The following is a 21,867-nucleotide window of genomic DNA, read 5'->3' on the forward strand; positions in this document are numbered from 1 at the left end:
TTTGGACTTAATGACTGGGCATATTGATAAGAACTTCCTTTTGTAAACAGCATGTACAAAGTCTATATTGTCAGGGCAAGATTGTGAATAGTGTGGGACATTGTGTATCTGTTTATACACTGTATTAACAAATAATTCAGAAAGAATCAACTTTTTGTCACATCCTACTGAAGTGGTTTTCACAGAAATGTTTGAGTGTTCGTCTTTTATGAGTCAATTCTAAAGATACACCATGAAATCTAAAATCTCTAGAAACAAATATTCTATTCACCTCATCTGTTAACCTTGCATATTTTTTACATTATTTGTCAGAAGTGTTTTCATTTTGATAATAAGATAGTTCTGATGATTTCATGTGAGAAAGACGCTTCACCTGTATAAGATATCGACACACTGTTTAACCTAGAGCCTTGGCAAAACCTTTGCCAATTTACACTAATGAAAACTGGCTGAGTTGTGTTTACTATTCCAGCACCGGCATTAGCTAATGTTTGTCTCGATGATACACGCTGGATGTTTCTCGGTAGGAATATTCATCTGTCTGCAGCATGTAACACTCCTCATCCTGCCGACTGTGGCTCCAGTGTGAACCATTCAGTTACAACTCTCCTGCAGGTTTCTCCTCATTTATCTGTAGTAGCTTTGCCTTTGTGTCTGTGATGCTGTCGTGGAACAGAAAAGTATATGTGTGGTTGGCAGTTTAGTTCCTGTACAGAATGGAGGATTTCTAAACCCAATTGGTGGTCTTACTAATTCACAACAAGTTCATTCACTCTCATCCTGTGACTTTACACACTAATCCGCAGCCTGTGTCCTGAGTAAGCTATAGACGTCTATATATTAACACTAAAATGTCCTGAAAATGATGTTAAGTGACTAATGTGGGCTTGTGGACTTAAACATTTTTGGCACATACTGCATGCACTCGCTCGCTCGCTCGCTCGCTCACTCACTCACTCACTCACTCACTCACTCACTCACTCACTCACTCACTCACTCACTCACTCACTCATAATGACATCATGAAATTAATCATTAAAATTTTTCACAACAAAGTACATAGTAACACTCCACTAAGCCAGAATGTGTCCCCACTTCCATGCACCTCAGAGGGATTCCTGCAGGAGTATCTGACAGGGTGGGTTCCCCAGTACCCTGTCAGACATGACAGAGGACTAACGTGAGGAAGAACACGGGTGACCCAGTGTGTGAAGTACGCAGCTGAATGTCTGCCATCATAGTCTGGTGGCCAGGAGCTGTGCTCATGTTATCAACCACTACTTTGTCCAGGCCACTGTCCAGGCCAAGTCATCTGAAGTGCTGCAATTTGCAATTCACTTAGCGTACCAGGTTCAAATTCCAGATTCACCCTATTGTTATTCTTGGTTTGTCAGCACCAAAACCTTTTCACCAAAGAGGTAAATGTGGAACACCTGAATCACTTCTAGCTTCATTCCCTCATCAAGCTGGCACACTGTGATAGGACTGACATGCTGATCAAAACGCCGTTTATCCAAACTCACTCACTCTAATATTCCTCACCACAGCAAAAATAATTCTCTCAAGCCCAAAGTGATGCAAATCCTAAACACTGTTGGAGTTATAGCCCTTTATCTTTTCATAACACATATTACACAAGATTATCTCTTGCAACGGAACGTGTAAAAAGTGTGTAGTTGTATTTGTTAGTAATGGTCTGATGCATCTAGGTACTGCATGTGACCCGTGAAGATCCGGGATAGAATTAGTCTTCAGCAACCCATGCTTGCTGTAAAAGGCGACTGCTTGTCGTAAGAGGCGACTAAGGGGATCGGGTGGTCAGGCTCGCTGACTTGTTTGATGCATGTCATCGTATCCCAGTTGCATGGATCGATGCTCATGATGTCAATCACTGGATTGTCTGGTCCAGACACGATTAATTACAAACTGCTGTCATATAGCTGGAATAATGCTCAGTGCAGCATTAACAACAAACAGAGATACTGCATGTTCAAGCAGTATGAAACCTAACTCATTCACTGTTACAAGAAATACCCAAGATCTCCAGCCTAGGAGTGTATTCCTGAATACAACATCACAAGAACTGGAGTTCATTACCCTCACAAGTATCTGGAGCCACCCGTGGGACCACCATGTGATGTAGCCATGATAAAGAAGTGTTGAGTCAATTTACAAGTCAGGAAAACAAATGCATAAAAATATGACATAGCCATGACAGGTACCCCTTTGGCAAGTTTTTTGTCAGCTAAATATTTGTCTTGCAAACAAAGCAGGGCAGACTTCTGTCTGGGGACAAATATTCGTTGGAGAAACATTGAAATGTTGTGTAAGAGAATGTCATTGAAGTGATGTCAGACAATTTCTATAAATTACAAAACCATATGTGCAAACTGAATGCACAACAGCTGACACTTTGTCTTGGAAAGAGATGGAATTAGTCTAAGTGCATGGAATCGAGACCAACGCTACATCGGGTGTTATTAACACCTGAGTGCATGGATTATAGGAGAGACTCCGCCTCCGTGGTCTAGTGGTAGAGCATCCACCTGGAAAGTGGAAGGTCCGGGGTTCGACCCCCCGGCCATGTCATACCAAAAGACATTAAAAGATGGTACTTGTTGTTACCCTGTCTGGCACTTGGCATTAAGGGGCGAAAACAAGGACTGGTCGGCTCAGAGTCAGTATACTGTGTCTGAGTGGGGTATTCATGTTAAACTGCGGCATGGTATCTCAGTTAGCTGACACCATAAATCAGCATCAGTCCAGACTAGTACAAGCAGCCACACATACACATACATGTACGTCGCTATATAAGTACAATAATCTTGGATGCGACGTTAAACCCCATTTCACCTCACCAACATCATTGGAGAAAGGGGAATGCTTGAATTTGTTTTCCTTTTTTAAAACACTTTTGGACCCTTTTTATGCTTTTTATGACTCTTTCAAAGGTAAAAGTTGTGTTCTAATTGGTGCTGAATGATTGCACCGAGTTGTTGGGTGGCAAGGAGTGTTTCAAAGGTATAAGCCATTCTCTTACGAAAGCTTTTCTGTTCCAAAGAAAAACAGTTCAAGGTCTTTGTTATGACCTTTAGCATAAACTTCTTGGCTCACTGACCTTTAAGGGCCCTCTAAAAACCTTGGTAGATCAGACAAATATTCCAACGCAGAATGGCTGTCCAATGTGTTTCATCAAAAAAAATCCTGGTTATAGAAATCATTTAGAATTCCTTATTCTGTATTTTGTAAAATAAATGCTCCCTTTATGTTTCATAATATGATAAAAAGCATATGCTGAAATGAAAAAAGTTGCCAAGTTTATATTTTTATTTCTCTTAAACAGAGCAGTTGTACACAGAGATTGGCCTGTCTTTCAGAAAAACTTTAGAACTATTGATAAACTTCTTTTTGTATTTGAATGAACGAATGTGCATAGCTGTTTTGAAGGTTTGGCAAATTTACAACTTTTCAATAAACGATGGAGAATTGTTTACAAAAAGCAATAAAAGAACAGCCCTAAACAAGAATATCACAGTGTGTGCCGAGTCCCCAGGTAGAGAAGCTTTTTCAAATATTTTAGGAGTTGTCTAATTAGTTGGTTAATTACAGGTGAGTCAGTAGGTGTGTTCAGCCTACACCTGGATTTAAGATATTCGCCTTACATCATTGGTAGGTCGGCCTCAAGCTGATTACAGCAGAGCCAAGGGGAGTTGGAATGGAGTTGTTTAGAAGTGGGATGCAGCTGAATGAGTTAACTTGGCTAGACATAACATAATCTTACATGATGTACTATGTGTGTGGGATTCAACTATTGGTAGTGTACTCTGATTCTAGGAAAGAAATATGTACATTTTCAAGGGAATTGGTTTGATTAGGGGGTTGGGAAGTATACTCTTTATGTGGTGTTAGAAATAATGCTGCTAGGGCCAAATAAATTGTTCAGAGATTTATTGCTCACATTTGCTTATGCCCTAAGGAGTTAAATTTGAACAACTTGTTTTTGAAACATCAATATTGACAGTAGCGGGTGACCTAGCCTAGGTGAACACTACCAAGTTCGTCTGATTTCCCGATGAACGTCAGTATGTCAAGTGATTACGTTCTCAATCGCGTGGAGACATACGGAACTACTATAGGGGAATTCCTCTATGTCTAAAAATAACATTAAAAATAATTAGGGAAAACTGAAAGCGACATCGATTTAGGCTATGAATGATGCAGGCTTTGAAGTCAGACAGATCATGTGTATGTCGGGTCACCGAAATGAAGCGTCGATTCGAAGCTATAACAGAGAATGCTCGACTTACTAAAAGAAATCACTGAGTTCCATATCGTGCCTCAGTAAATCCAACCGCGCCGCCTCAAGCGGTAATCCCCGTCATCAGCAGCCGTAGTATGACTAAAACACACACCAAACGTTCACAGAACGTTAATATGTATTCATTTTCAGCATGAGCCGGGTCTAGATTTCTTTCCAATTCCACCGCTAACTTTACTGGGTGCAACTTGTATTTCAAGCGAATGACATTGCGGTAGCCGCCATTTTCTGCCGTTTGTAAAACCAAGGGATGTCACTTCAAATGGAATGTTTGGGACGGATGACGTCACGACTCTCCGCGTTGATATAGTTCGCCATAAATAATTAAAGTTTGATGTTTACTGGATTGTTTTGTCATGATTTATGTATCTGTCAATATAAGGATTGAAGTTGTATTTGTTGACGTTCAGCAGCTGATGAAGACAGTGCCTCACGTGAGCAAATTTACCATGAAGCACTTCCCACATCATGGAATTTTCTCACGTGAGGCACTGTCTTCATCAGCTGATGAACGTCAACAAATGCAACTTCAATCCTCAATTGGAAGTCCACATCTATTCATCATTAAACACTGAGCAAAATAAACTTTTTGCCCTGTGAATAGTGGATAATATTTTGGATGACTGGATTTATCCCCACCCTGAATGCAAATACCAGGTTACTTGGGTTCTGCAGTAGTCTCCAAGCCTGTGGGTCCAAGGTCATGTGACAAGTCATGTGCTAGGTCAGAGTTGAACTGGCCACTGGAACAGTTGATAACTTGCTGACTGGCTTATCTACACTGCTAACCAGCTTACATGTGCTACACACTTGAACATGTCGCAGCAGCGGCCTGTTTTTCAAATACAGGAGTTTTTTACTTACACAGGCAGGCTGTCATATCATAGTTGGGAATGACAGGATTGATAAATACTGCTTTTTTTAAATCATGTTGCTCAGTCGTCTTGTTTATTTGACATAATTTAAAGAAAAATATAAATCTTAACAAGATTTGATGAAAACATTTATTTTAATTGCCTTGATAGTATTGACAAGTTATTAATATTTTTGGGTTAGTTTTTGCCCAAAATTGGATCATTAATATTAAATCTATGGTAGGATATAAATTTTTCTATGAAATAGGTTATTGGTAAATTGACTTCAGTTTTGTGGTACGCCCTGCATGAGACTTGGTCTCGCCATGGAAACGTGAAGCAGTTGGTCAGTGAAGCATAAATTCCTGCAGGGAGTTGTCCATTGCTACACAGGAAGTGAGGCACAGACCGTGACGTGATTTTCTCAGCTGGTGATCATTGGACTATTTCTCCACCTGGAGTTGAACAACCACAGCATGTCAATGGGATACCAGCTTCATTCACTTCATTTTTTCATGTTGTCAAGGTTAAAGACAATGTTGTTCACTGATTGACAGTTTGGAAGTGTCCCTCGAGCCAATGAGATGTGTGCTGTGAGCTGTCTCCTGATGCTATTCTGATCACGACAGTTGGGTTGATATGCTGGACTTGTGATTTCCTTCACTGCAAGTGGATCGGATGTGCTTTGTTTGACATTACAACATTTGTGAATATTTCGGCTGATCTATAACGTATATCTACTGTGATAGCGTGGATATTGCAGACATATCTGGATTTTGATTCAGTTGCAATTTGTGGAAATATCGAGGGTCGTTTGGATTGTATAGAGGAAATGGTGTAGATTGTGAGGACATTGTAAACAGGATTCAAACCACTACTGTTCTGTTGGTGCTACGCTGTCATCATGTCGTACAGTTCCGATGATGACGATGAAGTTTTTCATTTTGTATGCAAATTCCGTGGACCAATCAAGAGCCGTCCAGTTCTCTTATCGGTAGGAATATATTTTCTCAAAATCTCCCTGTCAGGTATATTTTAGATTTTATCCAAATAAAATGTTATTTTGTCCCTTGTTAAAGGGCCAACACATGTTGTGTACAAATTAAGTATATCCTCTGTCAATTTATTGAGTATGTACTTTGTACAGTATAATAACAGAACTCCATCGTTTAATATATATGTTTATATTATGTACATAAGTTTTTTGAAACATAATACAATATGTGAATTATTTGTTGATACACACCCTGGATGATGTTCAAAATTTAATTTGCATCCAACAAAAGTAAATAAACAGTAACTTATCCTCTAAATTTCCTGTCAGCCTGATCTCATCCCGACTCCCAGTGTAATTTAATAGCACTGAAGTGATACAAGGTCCGACAATAACAGCTTAGACCAACCCTATATTAAAGGGAGGGGCACCTGCTAGGCAAAACATTGATCATTAGTGGTGGCCGTCCTTGCCTGTCCTGTCTACTGACCAGGGATGAAAGGGTGTTTCCCCCAGATAATACTGATTAGTCTGGCTTGAGGCAGTTACACCTGGGTGTTGACACACAAGACACAACCTGAATATGAATGTACACCAGGAGGAGGAGGAGGAATAGGCTGTTCTACTTGCTGGGCTTGTGGGACAGAGCCTAGTTTCCCTGGTCCAGGTGACATTGTATTTTCCAACATGGCAATTTTTAGAATGTGATTCACTTTTGCAATTTATAAAATTGCCAAATTTTTCTATTAAAAATTAACTGCAAATATCTGTCATTTATTTGATAGATTGACTAAAAGGCTTAAAAACTTCCCCAGACTATTTTCATCCCCAGATTAGATTAAAAGCCCAACAAAAAAATAAAGATAAAATATACCTTGACTTACCTTCTTCTTTTTTAATCCTATCATTTTCAGTTACAGGGTGATGAAATTAAACATCAAAATGTTTGGAATTTGTTATCGTAATAAAAAAAATGGACTGATGTTTCAGTCAATTTACAAATAACTGAAATTTTAGGCATTTCGTAAATTGCTTTTGTGAAAATTTCAGTTATTTTACACATTGACTGTCACATATGTACCTGCCCAGCTCATTCAGTCTAAGTAAAGTAGAATTTTTTGTTCACATGGATAAATTATACATTTTCTATAGATTTTGCGTTTTTGTTGTCTGGAAAGTTATTTTCCTGATCTGCATATAATTAAATTATTTGTTTTTTCGTTCCTACCACCTCACTACCAAACCCCTGGTCTCACATCACTTTATTGTCCCCTACCTAAGAAGGTGCTACATGTGTAGCCTTGTTTCTTTACCAGATACAATACACCATGCATACAGTGCCACCAAACATCCAGACTTCGTGTGAATCCACATATCCACAGTTAATGTTCCCTGGCTTAATAAAAGTATGAGCACTTGTACCGAAGTGTCATGTTCAAAGAGTAAAGAATTGGAAATCAACACGTCAACCATGTCTTTTGGATGCTACATCTTCCAATTGCCACTTTTCTGGCGTCGCCCGCCGTGATATTGCTGGAATATTGCTAAAAGCAGCGTAAAACCATGCTCACTCACTCTAATTGCCACTTTTCTGGCGTCCCCCGCCGTGATATTGCTGGAATATTGCTAAAAGCAGCGTAAAACCATACTCACTCACTCTAATTGCCACTTTTCTGGCGTCCCCCGCCGTGATATTGCTGGAATATTGCTAAAAGCAGCGTAAAACCATGCTCACTCACTCTAATTGCCACTTTTCTGGTGTCCCCCGCCGTGATATTGCTGGAATATTGCTAAAAGCGGCGTAAAACCATACTCACTCACTCTAATTGCCACTTAAATATATGATACATGTATGAGAAGAATATGTTATATTACATGGAAACAATTTTTAATGTGATATTAAAACCTTTACCAAAAACAACTCTCTCCTTTTAAGTCTTTCCTTTTTAGTTTGTTGGTTTACAGAATGTTTCTCTCAAAATCTTTCATTGGGTACATCTACTGATATAAAAGTAAGATTAAATCTTTTAATAACTTTTTATTTGTTGCTTTTGTGTGAAGTTTGGGTCAGTATGATGAAAAACTAAATGCCTTTTTTGACAAATGTTTACTCGATATGTCTTAGTTTGTGTCTAGACATTCCCTTGATGAGCTAATATGGCTCCTGAACATGAGATTCATGTGACATTGTGAACTGACTTGCAGCATGTCCTGTCTTAACCCTGTTATTTTTATGGCCCCAATAAACACATGATTACAATGTGCAAAACCAGTTCTTAGTAACCTTGTAAGGTCGCAATGACTTTATCGATTCACATCACAATGCACAAAAACTGAACAATTTTTATGTATAGCAGCCACCTTAAGTTGACGCACATCATGCAATAATAAATTTTACTGAGTGTGTTACACAATGAAGTGTTATCATCTTGAACATCTTGATGGATACCAATTTTACTTCCTTGAACAACATTCACTCCTTATCCTCTCTTACAAACGGTTGGTTGGACATATCCAAATGATCTGCAAAATATTTTTGCAATGCCACCTATGGCAATTTTATTTTTGAACTTGAACCTGGGTTAAAATAATTGTTGGTCCCAAGATCTCGATTGGTTGTCATAGGAGGCAGCTCAGTTTGATTGGGTGGTGAGGCTTGGTAACTTGGTTGTTCGTACCCTTACAGCACTGAACTTTGTTCATAATATCAACCACTACTTTCTATGACCTAGATTTGATTATTTACAGGCCGCCGTGACAGAATAGGGAATTCCTGTGACTACAGCGAATAACACGCCAACATACTAAGTGTCCCATTTCTATTGCAGGATCATGATCTGAAGCAGAAGATAGACCATGAGATGAAGATGCGGGAGGGGACAGCCAAGTTGCTGGCTGCGTCCAAACACCCTGCCCAGATGCTGGAGGCTGCCAAGAACCTCCTCACTTCCAACACAAGGATTTACGCCTACATGCACGAGCTGCAGAAACGCAAGACAGACGAGGTGCTCGGCAAAAATCAGTGAGTATGAAGAAAAAAATTCATCAATGACCTGGACGCTTTTGCAATGCTTAACACATTCAAAGTGCCTGGGAGATTGTCTGAAGTTGATCAGAGAAGTATTGTCTTTCTTGCATTTTGATCACTGAAGGCAGTTTAATGAATCCAGTGAACCCTCAATACAACGTTCCTCGATGCATCACTACCTCGGATACAGTACAGGGTACCCCTTCACTCCCAAAATTCTTATGAAATTTCCCTTAAGAGTGCAATCATCCAATAAAACTGACAAATAAACTGATGAGATTTTATTCCCTGTTGTATTACCGTGAGCACATGTAACAACTGAAATACCTTGTCAGCAAGTCCATACTGAAGCATGCAAATTAATCCTGTTACACTATCTGGTTATAAAAAGTGTTCATTGAATATCTGTAATCCAACTTTCATTCAGTATCGTTGACATCGATTTCAGTGAAATCGTGTGTAAAGTGATCCAATGTTAACACACAGTATCCACTGATTCCATGAGGTTTGGGTCAAGGTAATAATGAGTTGCAGGATCTGAATGTTATTTTGTCTTTTACTGTCTATGATTAACATTGTAACTCCAGATGTCCTGTTTTTATGTGTTGAAATGGTTGATTATACATCTAATTAATTTCTTCAGATCAGTGGAAGGCAACCAACTGCCATGCACAGCAAAAGTTAGCGTCTCAGGTAAGTCCCAAACAATTATGACCTGGCAAATCCTTGGTCTTGACCTGACCATACCGTAACAGCAGGGAGTGATACTCCCCCATCTGTCAGTGGTTTGTCTGCTCCAGGCTTCACTTTTGAACCCAACCCATTCCAGGCATCCACCCATGCAGTCCCCTACGGCACCACAATCTGCTGTGCAGAGTTACACCCCTTTGTCATGCCAGAATCTGATGAGTGAGTGAGTGAGTGAGTATGGTTTTATGCCGCTTTTAGCAATATTCCAGAAATATCACGGCGGGGGACACCAGAAATGGGCTTTACACATTGTACTCATGTCGGGAATCGAACCCGGGTCTTCCGTGTGACGAGCGAACTCTTTAACCACTAGGCTACCCGACCGCCCCAGAGAATCTGATGATAGTGGATTAAATTGACCTTGATTGTGATACATGGTTTTGTCAGCACCATACCAATGCTTGTGAGGCTCAGCAAAGCTGTCAACATCTAAGACCTGCATCACTTTGGGCTCTCCTCACCATTAAGCTGAAACTCTGTGATGTAACTGAAATGCTGTTCAAAGCAGTATTATATATAAAACCCAACTCTCTTTCATCCCGTCCTGTCCTTAGCCAGAAAAATCATGATAATAATGTGATTAGGTTGAAGTTAGATATTTGTTTACATTATTTTCCTGTTTAAAAATTGTGCTTCTTTTGCCATCTTAATTAAGATGCATTAGCAACACTAGACCTGATGATTAAGCTTTTCTCTTCAAGATAAAACAAAAGCTGTCCTATCATTCAAAATGTCTGCCTTGCTTTTCCCCATTAGCTGATATAGTGGCTGTTAGGCTTTGAGATAAGCTGCTTTGGTGATACAGCCTTCATCATCTGTTTGGCTTTTCACCCCTCAGTTTACCTGACTGAAGATAGAGTAGAGGATCTCATCAGGATTGTGCAGCTTCTTGTTGAGAGAGTATATTGTCACGATCACTGTTCTTCTGGCTTTAATGGGGTGGTGGGGTAGCCTAGTTGTTAAAGCATTTGCTCATCACGCTGAAGGCCCGGGTTCGATTCCCCACATGGGTACAATGGGTGAAGCCCATTTCTAGTTCCCCACCGTGATATTGCTGGAATATTGCCAAAAGCACTGTAAAACCATACTCACTCAATCACTCTGGCATTAATCATCTCAGAAAGTCTACCTGTACTAGTTTTTAGAGAGTGGTTACTCATCTACTTTAAGAATTTATTTAAGTCATTTCCAAATAATGTGTAGTTTACTGTTTTTGTTTTCACAAAATCTCTTTATTGTTGTTCATGTTATGAATTGAGGTCGTAATGGTATGCGGAATGCTATTCAAAGTGTTAAATGACATCCACTGAGCCAGTGAATCCCTGGGCTAAACACTGCCTCAGTGGTCTAGTGGATAGAGCGTCGGCCCAGAGAGCAGGTCGGTGGTTCGATCTCCTGGCCGTGTCATACCTAATGACATTAAAAGACATACTTGTTGATAATCTACCTGACACTCGTCATTAAAGAGATAAAACAAAGACTGGTCGGCTGAGAGTGGGCGTAATATGTCTGAGTGGCGTATTCCTGTTTAAAACTGGCATGGTATCACAGTGGGCTAGCACTATCAAACAGCATATGTCTGGACTAGTACAAGCAGACACACACACAAGTGCATGCACATCGCTATAAAAGTGTAATAATCTTGAACGCAACATTAAACCCCATTTCACCTCACCTCACGTTGCTAAAATGTGGTGGGTGGTGGGGTGTCCTCGTGCTTCGAATGATGATATATCATGCCATATTTCTTACGTTTATTATGATCCCCCACAGGGGTACAATATGTGTAGACTATCCTTGTTTCCTATGTAAGGCTGGAATACTGCTTAAAAGCACTGTAAAACCTTACTGATAACATCAGTAAAACTGTCAGTCTTGGGAATGATGTGCAGAATCAACATACCGTATTCGCCTAAATAAGCGCATATGCACTTGGAACATTGAAAGGGGGGCACCTATTTAAATCATACACAAGGAGTTGTGGTGGTTGGAGTTGTCACTCATTGGAGAGGCAATACGGTAATCCAATTATTTGACATAATCCTGAGATAAATTCTGATTCATCAAGTCAGAGAAGGATCTTGCAGTTATGTTACTGTATCAGAGTATTTCAGAATTCCCAAATTTGAAAATCATTTCCTAAAAAGGCATGTAATCGAAGATTGCATCAGCTCATGCTTTTATATCTCTTGTTTCTCAAGTAAATAAAACCACAATCAAAGAAATGCAATTTTTGAATAACCTGATCATGGTGTTAAATGTTATGGGACTACACATAACACAACAACGCAAGTTTGTGTTTCATTTAAAGATATGAAGCTGTGTGATTTTCCCAAATCAGTGATGGGAAGAAAATGCATCAAGAAAACAAGAAGTCCTGGACTTGGAAAATAAATTTCTAATCTTGAGTGGTTGGATGGAAGATTGCCTGATACATCTGACTTCAATGGAACCTGCTCGGCCCAATCTGGACGGCAATAATTGGGCTATAAGTTACACAGAAAATCTGAAAATAAGAAACTGTATATGCCGCAGATGAAGCTGGCTAATGGCAGATAACTGATCCTGAAAGTCTTTTGTGTCATGGCCACCCACAACACGGAGTACTTATGACATGCAACAGGCTTGTGCATGGACTCGCCATCAGCGGCAGCCATCTTTAATTATGTCCCAAAGATAATTACAGAAATAAAGATTACTAATCAAAAGAAACTTCAGTATTACATGATTGAAAAGTAAGTTTCCTTCTGCTGATAAGATAGTAAACTTCTTATAAGCTGTGTGCTTGTAATCCATTTGAAATTCTGAAAGAATGATATTCATATCAAATTATATTTCTTAGAGTCACAGTGTCTGGCATGAAACAAGGGAGGGTTGAGGCGTTAGTTCCTTCTTGTAGTTCATTGTGCCAGAGTTCTGCAAGCTGATTAATTAATGCCGTGTAGATGTGTCATGATAACTCTCCTGCCACGTGAGGCAGATAAACCCAGTACCCTACTCCCATCCCGACAAGCACGCTGTAGGTCGCGTTGACCTTATTGTGTAGATGCATACAGATACTGATGATGATTCCATAAGATTCTCCCAGTTTCAGCTGGCGAAGGCTGTTCACCAGTCTCCTGTTACCAATGTATTTGACTGAATACTTGGAAACATATGAACTAGCCAAGTATAAGTGTAATGGTTTTACTGAAATCTACTTTCCTATATTGATAGATAAAATTCTATACAAATAAAGATGAAATAAATATAGAGAGAAAAACAAATCTTGAGGGTTGAAAGGTTTATTTTGTTTCTGTTATTTAAATGCATTGCCTGGTGGGTGTTTTGAAGAAATTTGTCAATTGTTTATCAAAAATTCTAAAGATATTTTCTGGGTTTTGCTTCCAATATTATTTGATAAATGAATTTTTTTTTTATATTATTTCCTTTTATGACTTGAAATATGTTTTATTTCATAGGTAGAAGCTAAGTCATTTTGTCACAAGTTCTTAATGATATTAATGTGAACAACTTCCATGATTTAGTAATATTTATGGCTACTCTGGTCTAAGCTCTTTTACCATTACGAATTTCAGATATGATGAACTTGTACTAAATTCCTGCTCTATGCTGTTTGACAGTGTTTGTATTTTAGAAACATCATGTAGAGTTTTGGAATTTCCATTTGTCAATGCATTGAGATGTTATGCCAGGTGCATCAATGGTTCAATCAATCATATCCTTATTCTGCATTTCAGAATTACAGTCATCACTAAAGCGTGATTTCTGAAAATAGTGAAAATCTTTACAAACACATTTGTACCGTGCTTTGTTCATGTTGCCACTTCCTGTTTCAGATGTGCGGATACCACTTATGTGGAAGGATAGCGACCACTTCAAGAATAAAGGAGGTATGGCAACTCTACAGAACAGCCTTTCACACTGACCTTGACACTCATGGTGTCTCTTATACTGCTCTGAATTGAATAATGCTAAGCAGGGTCAAATATATGGGTTCGTCATTTAAGGCTTTTAAACTTGCCTTTAATGCATTTGTTCAAACTTTTTATTTTGGACAGAAGGAAGAAGAGTTACTAGTACACTTTATGACACTTTTTAAGATTCTTCCCATCTACTTTGCTTACGAAACTATATTTCTTTCTTTTTTCAGCTTTAATTCAAAATGAAATATTTTTACCTATTTTGTACTCAGGAATGAATTCATAATTCAAAAAAATCAAATATAGCAACCTAAGTTTGGGATCATGAAACGTATTTCAAGTTGTCAAAATTTCTGTCGAGCAGAGTGCTGATGTTAGTCAGATCATTGTGCTGATGAGAAAGGTGTGGGACCTTTAAGTTGGTCTTAAACTATTTATATTTTTATTGAGTGAAAGGAGTTGGTTCAAACATATTTTTATTTCAACTGAAAATTAGGATCGACAAAGACGTATATACATACATTGTATGTCTTTGGGATAGGTGAACAACACAGAGCTTATTTGAATACCTCTCCCTACATAGAAATCATGTAACAAAGATAGTCAAGGTGTATACATACATAATATTTACTATAAAAATACCTTGATGGTCAGTTATCAACCATGATCCATCAAACGAGTTCACTAGGTTTCACTGGATTACAAATATATTTCATGGACAAGATGTCCAATGTGATGAAATTATATGATTTAAAATATAAACCTGTTAAATATATTTTAGTAGTTCATGGAAGTCTTTCAAATTTATATTCTTCAAATTCAGTATTTGATAGCTTGCGACATACAAAGTTTAAAAGGGAATGAAGCAATAACATTAATCGCCACGAATTTAATGTTTTCAAATGACTAAGTAGTTTTCATTAGGCTGTACCTATAAGCCCCACAAGATTGATCATCAGGGATGCAAGTGTCAGCCTCGATGTCAAGGGAAAAGCTAGAAATGTTACCTCCAGAGGACCACTTTAAGTGTGGTAGTGAGCTGCAGGGGGTCCCCTGAGGACATACTGTGTCAGTCACATGCACCCTGGGGGGTGTCCAGCCCTGTCAATCAGTCACACTGACAGGTGTGCTTACCTATGCCAGAAATGTACACCCTCCAGAGTGATTGATTGTCAACATATGTTCATGTCAGAAACTTCAATGAAGCTAAATTATTTTTATCACTTATTGGTTCTATTTTAGACATGTTGTATCACAGTTTCTTAATAATAGTTGTTTGATCCCATTGTTATTGTTATCAAGCTCCTAAAGAGAGCAAAGACTTCTCATAAAAATATATAAGGCCAGACTCGATTAAAACTTGGTTTACTAACTCCAAAATATTGCAATAAATAAAGAATGAAATAAGATTGAAAAGCAGTGTGCTAACCAAAAATAAGTAAAATGTGAAAAAAGTTATTTAAAATACTCCAATTAAAACCTGTTGAAAATTTATCTAAAATCCTCAAAGCACTACATATGATGACTAATGCGACAGATCCGTGTGATGGGAAGGGAGGTAACTGAAATAGTTTCTTATTCCTCTTGCCCCTACTTTTTACCTATCTACTGAACATTTTCAGGAAATTTAAAAAAAGATATTTGGAATCGGATTATTTTTAGTTTTTTGACCTACCGACCTATAGTTTAATAGATTTAAAGCTTTCAGATAAATACTAGCCAAAGGGATCAAGATCCCATCTCCCAGACATAATATCCAGTAAGACAAAAGATATGTCTACATAGTCTTATAGATTGGCTTGAACTAAGCAATCTATAAGACTATGTAGACATAACTTTTGTCTTATTGAATAGTATGTCTAGGAGATGTGTTCTCGTTACCTTAGACTAGCATCTATCTAAAAAGAGCTATGACTGAAATTAATTATATTTTGTATATGTATTTTATCTGATGATATGTATTACTTGCTAAACTATAATTATATGAAATGTTGTATAAATGTTACACCATGATAACTTATAAAAGTACTTGTTGTGGATCTAATTATCATATGAGATCTTAGTATAAATGTTATATCATGATAGACCCTTGTTTAATTTCCAACATGGCTACAATGTGTGAAGACAATTTTTGGGGTCCTTTGCTATGATACATTTAGAACAGTGCTAAATGTGTTGTAAAACATGTTCCCTCAACTGCAGGTCAATCCTGAAAATGACACCACAAAAAGTAGAAAATTTACCCAAAAAAATATCAAACCATCAGCTCTAATAATTTGTTTGTAATTAAAAAATATCTCCTAAGGTATCATCTCATACAGGACATAATTTGATCTTAGACAAGAAACACATCCTGGCTTTGCACCGCCAAAAACAATTTCCAGACGCCGAAAATCTATTATAGATTTCTCAAGTTCCATATTTACTTTCAGAGATTGTCTCAATGGAGTTTCTTGTATCAGACACTGAAATTAGCGACTACACAAGATGACTATCACTTGTGTGCTGATTGAAGGAAATGATTGGTGGTTTGTGAAGTAACTGTGCCACCTCTGTCTCCAGATTACCGGCGGTATGCTGTATTCTGCCTGCTGAAGATTGGGACGGAGATCTTTGACACCACAATGATCAGTAACGTGGACAGGAGCATGACCGACATCACATTCGAGGATGTGATATTATTGTAAGTGTAACAGTCATGTTGTAGCTACGCTTTGGTTGTGTGGGTACTCGGTAGTCTTGAGGTAAGTGTGTCTGCTTGCCATACAGATGACCTTAGTTTGATTCCCCACAAAGGTACAATCTGATATGTTCAGATATCTGGCTTGGTTGACAGCATGTCATCGTACCCAACAGCCTGGGACATTACTGATGATTATTTTAAGGCTGCAATTGTATAGCTGGAATAGTGTTGACTAATCAACATTCACTATCATTGCTCATAATATCAACAACTGCACCTCAATCGATTGAGGTCCGCTATCTACACTTCCTTTTGCGCTAATTTGATGATCGCCCAATCCTTCTGGCCCACAATCAATCGTACGATCTCTTTTGGGACTGTCAAGATATTCTTGAAATTCCTCTTGGGAAGCCCTGTTATTAAATTTAATGCCTACATTATGTTAACTGGCATAGTCAACTGGTTTACTTTGTCTAAGGCCTTGCATGTAGACAAACGTCACTCGCTTGTAGCTACCGGCAGCTATTTAGAAGAGGCGAAACTTTCAGGAAATATTTGGCGGAACTTTGGCGAACTTCAGCGAAAAATTGACCCACATGTTTGACTAGCCTTCCACTCACGTTAAACAAAGCAAACTAATTTGAAAAGCTACCAAGGATGCTGGGTAGGGGTACGTGATAACTTCTCATGCAAGTGAGAGAAGGAAGCTATAAATAGATATGCTAATTAACTATGTCAGATGGCAGGGCCAACTGCTAAAATTATGAAGTAATTAACTGTACAAGGAGAAGAGCAGGACATTGCAGTTGTGTATTTCAAACGGAAAATGAAGAGTTGTGCTTGTCTTGCAGCAACAACATCCCCCATGACTTTGAGTGTAAGGTGGAGGTCTACTGTCACAAACTTCATGATGATCTCTCCATCGCAAACACTCCAAAGAAGCTGAGGAAGAAGATAAACGATATCTCAGGCTCCGTGGGGAGAAGTGTTGGCAAGAGGCTGTCGGGACTGGTGAGTCAGTCTTTAGCTTGTCCCACACATCATTGTCTTTCCTGGTCTATCAAAGACTTTTTTAAGGAATTTCATTTAAATTTGTGTTACATTTTCGAGAGATTTAAAATATTACAAGGTGCTGATGGAAGCAGTTTCCAGTCTAACATGTATGAAAGTTTGAGAAGTTTTGATATTATCCTTGAAAATGACTACAACATGATTAGAGTTAGGGAAGAGTTCTTTACTTTGCTAAGAAAGCATTATCCTAAATATAACATTTGTTACAAGGGAATAGTTCAGCAAACCTGATGTGCAGTAACATTTTAATTTTACTGAGCAATTCAAAACTGTTGCTAAGTTGGCAATTGCTTGACATAGTTCACAAGATGTCAGCTCCCGATAACATTTATGTAGGGCTGCATTTTGGTGTCTACATTAATTAGTTGGGTTGTTTGCATTGTCATGTCATTAAATTACTAAAAGTATGCAACTGATGAATTTATTCCTTGTGGTGATTTTGTCCTTAAAAAAAAATTGTTTGCTACAAATGTGTAAGGCTCCAGTCTTCTTTGCCAAGCTAAAACTTACAGAGTTATCTCCCATTATCTCTGTTTCCAGGTCTACTTCTGTTTTCAATGGCTTTGTGATTTAGGTTGATGGACATTTAATAATTTGTTTCCTTTCTTTCAGAATGATGCAGATATAATTGGAAATATGGTTTTGTAAGTATAATATCAACATAGTTTTCCTTTGTCACAAAACCTGGACTATTAGGATTGCATATTTTCAAGTATATCAGAGTGCCCGTTAGGTTTTTAGCATAATGATGTGAAATATTTATTAATCTATGTGTATGATGCTCTGTATTTGTTTAGCATTGATCATAGCTTCTTTCAAACACTGATTTCAATTCTGTACTCTTTGATTACAGGGGTCCCAAGTTTGAACTCGTGGCTAAAGGAGCGCTGAAATTATCTGATGTGGATGACTCTATTCGGACGTTTGATCTGCAGCTGGAGACAAATGCAGGTGTGTATAAGGAACAAGAAAATGAATTGTTCTTAAATATTGATGACGACGGGTTGTGTGTTTGCTCAAGCTAAAGACAGTCTCAGTTCCTCATTATTCATTGTGTCAACCCACTCTTGTGCTCTTCATGTTCTATGGGGTAGCCTAGTGGTTAAAGCATTCGCTCGTCATGCCAAAGACCCGGGATCGATTTCCCACATGGATACAATGTGTGAAGCCCATTTCTGGTGTCCCCTGCCGTTATATTGCTCGAATATTGCTAAAAGCAGCATAAAACCATACTCACTCACTCACTCACTCACTCACTCACTCACTCACTCACTCACTCACTCACTCACTCACTCACTCACTCACTCACTCACTCACTCACTGTGCTATGGCTGTTATTCTATCAATAGTAATTGTTGTAACTTCCATGTGCAGGATGCTAGGGTATTCTAGTTAAGGATGTGATGCATTAAAGTATGTATGTAGCAGTGTTTCAAATAATATCAGTTGTCTGGCTGCCATCAGGACCCACATCCTTTAGAACACAAGGCCCGATCCAACTCTTCAGGCCCTCATTTATAAAACTGCAGCTTATTGTGACAAAAAAAAATCGACACGTAACTTTACTGAAGTCCATCAGGACACATACAAATTTGAGAGCTACAGGCCCGACACGGGATCTACCTTCCACGGGCCTACGGGCAGGCACCTATTTCAAACACTGCTATGTAATCAGATTCCTACATTGCTGTATTGTAGGCATCAAGAGTATTATTTTGTTTCCTATAGATAGCATATATTAAGCTCACTCATATCTCTACATGGATAACATAGAAATACTGAAAGCTATACACTTATTTATTCATAGATTCATTTTTTCTTAGAAATTTGAGTTTATTTGTTATGGACGATGATTAATTATTCTTCCAGAGGGTAGTGTTCATGAGCTGCCACTGTTCGGCCATTACTGTTGCCGGCTAGCTGCTCTCCCGAACTGCCTTGCAGATCCCACTGTCACAGGATTCCTCAATCTACAGGTAGGTGACATAGTTATGTCAAGGATACCTGTCTCGTAAGAGTTAGAGGATGAATCCAGATCCTGGTATCAATGGGCTCAGCCGTCATCAGTAGAAACTGATCCTAGTTTATTCATTGAATGAACACTGAACAGTTTACTGTAGATTACACGGATACAGTAGGATCTGATGCTTGCAGCACCTGGGTAACTCACCCATGAAGATCCGGGGTAGAATAGGTCTTCAGCAGCCCATGCCTGCTGTAAAAGGCGACAATGCTTGTTATAAGATGCAACTAACGGGATCAGGTAGTCAGGCTCGCTGACTTGTATGATGAATGTCATCTTATCCCAATTGGGTGGATCATTGCTCATGATGTCAATCAGTGGATTTTCTGGTCCAGACTCGATTATTTACAGACCGCCGTTATATAGCTGGAATATTGCCGAGTGCAGCGTTAAACAACAACAAAAACTGGGTAACTGTGTATCATGCTGAGGGATAGTAGGTTTCTCATTATGATAAATGCACTGTGCACTTCTTTCACTGACATTATTGATGCGTCCAGGAGGATGACGACCTGTCCAAGTGGAGGCGGTACTGGTGTGTCCTCAAGAACCTCCAGCTGGCCTGCTGGTCATCTCCGGGGGACGTGGAGGTCACGCAGCCCCTCGTCACTGTTTGTGTCACCAAGGTAAGTCAAGTCTTCATCATGTCACCTTGCAGTCTCATGTCAGGATAATGCTGGAATAATAAGCTATCACAGCCCCTCATCTCTGCCGTGTCAGGGTGTGACTCGGATTGCCCAGTGGTTCTGGGCCCATCGTATCATTGCCCGTGAAGATCCGGGGTAGAATAGGTCTTCAGCAACCCATGCTTGCCATAATAGGCGACTATGCTTGTTGTAAAAGGCGACTAACAGGATCGGGTGGTCAGGCTCGCTCACTTGGTTGATGCATGTCATCGATATCAATCACTGGATTGTCTGGTCCAGACTCGATTATTTACAGACCGCCGTCTCATATCTGGAATGTTACTGAGTCCGGCGTTAAACAACAAACCAACCAACCCATCATATCTTTGCTATCTCATCTCACATAATATCCACTCACTCACACACGTCACATTCACACATCCTACTAGCACAACAGTATATATCTTGTTTGTAATTCAGTGTATGTTTGTGTTGTCAGAATTCCCAGATAAGTGATGCTGATCCCAGCACGTGCAAGCGGTCACATACATTCCACATCAAGACTGTGACGCTGACCGGAGTACTGGAACACACACTTGCAGCTGACTCACAGGAAGACCTCAACCGGTGGTGGGATGGTCTGCAGCAGCATCTTCTAGACCAGGGTAGGCACTCAGTCTCACATCATGGGGGACAGGTCTGGATCATGAATCTTGTAGCATAACGATATGGTCTGCAGCAGCATCTTCTAGACCAGGGTGTGTACTCAGTCTCACATCATGGGGGACAGGTCTGGATCATGAATCTTGTAGCATAACGATATGGTCTGCAGCAGCATCTTCTAGACCAGGGCGTGTACTCAGTCTCACATCATGGGGGACAGGTCTGGATCATGAATCTTGTAGCATAACGATATGGTCTGCAGCTTGGGTCACTGCTTTACGTACACACCATAATATAAAACTGGCTCGAAGTCAGAATACTAAGTCTGAGTGGGGTATTCATGTAAAAACTGAGGCATGGTATCTCAGTGGGCTAGCAGTATAAAATCGGCATTAGTCCAGACTAGTACAAGCAGCCACACACACACACGAAATCATGCATGCAGGTCGCTATACAAGTGCAATAATCTTGGATGTGGTGTTAACCTCATTTCACCTCACCTTTCTGAAGCCTAATCAAAGAGTTCCCAACTGTTGCAAGTTTGACTGAGGTAGTATTGTGCCTTTGCACATACATGGGCTGAAGAGTTAATTGAACAGGATAGTCTTTATGGCTGTGATAGCCCTTTGGGAATTCCAAGGCATAACAGGTCCCCAGTACCTCATGCTTGTCATAACAGCTGACTACTGAGGATTGGATGTGTGCAGTGTGCAAGTTGGTTAATCGCAAGGAATCTGTATTGATGTATGCTGTTCAATGTGTTCCAGCCTTGTGGAAGCATGCCTGTGATGATAAGATGGACGTCAGAGCATCCAGTGTCAGGAAAGATCAGGTCTTCCTCAGAAAAAGCTCAATATACGATGATACACCGTTAATAGGTCAGTAAGTGAACTTTGATAAATTCTTATAATAATAATAATAATAATAATAATAA

The 21,867-nt window shown here is 39.2% G+C and overlaps 1 protein-coding gene across 7 annotated transcripts in view; it reads left to right on the plus strand.

Annotated features, from left to right (window-relative positions):
• LOC124117093 (rhotekin-2-like) overlaps positions 1-21,867 on the plus strand; it is a 105,320-nt gene that overhangs the window by 77,959 nt on the left and 5,494 nt on the right. For 5 of the 7 annotated variants that reach the window (XM_046478814.2, XM_046478854.2, XM_046478839.2 and 2 more), the window contains 11 exons: positions 8,995-9,188; positions 9,838-9,887; positions 13,784-13,837; positions 16,430-16,550; positions 17,402-17,561; positions 18,234-18,265; positions 18,475-18,572; positions 19,491-19,597; positions 20,145-20,270; positions 20,770-20,935; positions 21,701-21,811. In XM_046478814.2, the coding sequence (XP_046334770.1) occupies positions 8,995-9,188; positions 9,838-9,887; positions 13,784-13,837; positions 16,430-16,550; positions 17,402-17,561; positions 18,234-18,265; positions 18,475-18,572; positions 19,491-19,597; positions 20,145-20,270; positions 20,770-20,935; positions 21,701-21,811 (1,219 nt within the window). Of the gene's footprint in view, positions 1-5,133; positions 6,167-8,994; positions 9,189-9,837; positions 9,888-13,783; positions 13,838-16,429; positions 16,551-17,401; positions 17,562-18,233; positions 18,266-18,474; positions 18,573-19,490; positions 19,598-20,144; positions 20,271-20,769; positions 20,936-21,700; positions 21,816-21,867 lie in introns of those variants that run through there. The other 2 variants (XM_046478847.2, XM_046478824.2) reach the window with 2 other exon arrangements.

This window comes from Haliotis rufescens, unplaced genomic scaffold (genome assembly GCF_023055435.1).
Source record: "Haliotis rufescens isolate VD_foot unplaced genomic scaffold, xgHalRufe1.0.p SCAF_12, whole genome shotgun sequence".
In the NCBI taxonomy this organism is placed as follows: Eukaryota; Metazoa; Mollusca; class Gastropoda; order Lepetellida; family Haliotidae; genus Haliotis; species Haliotis rufescens.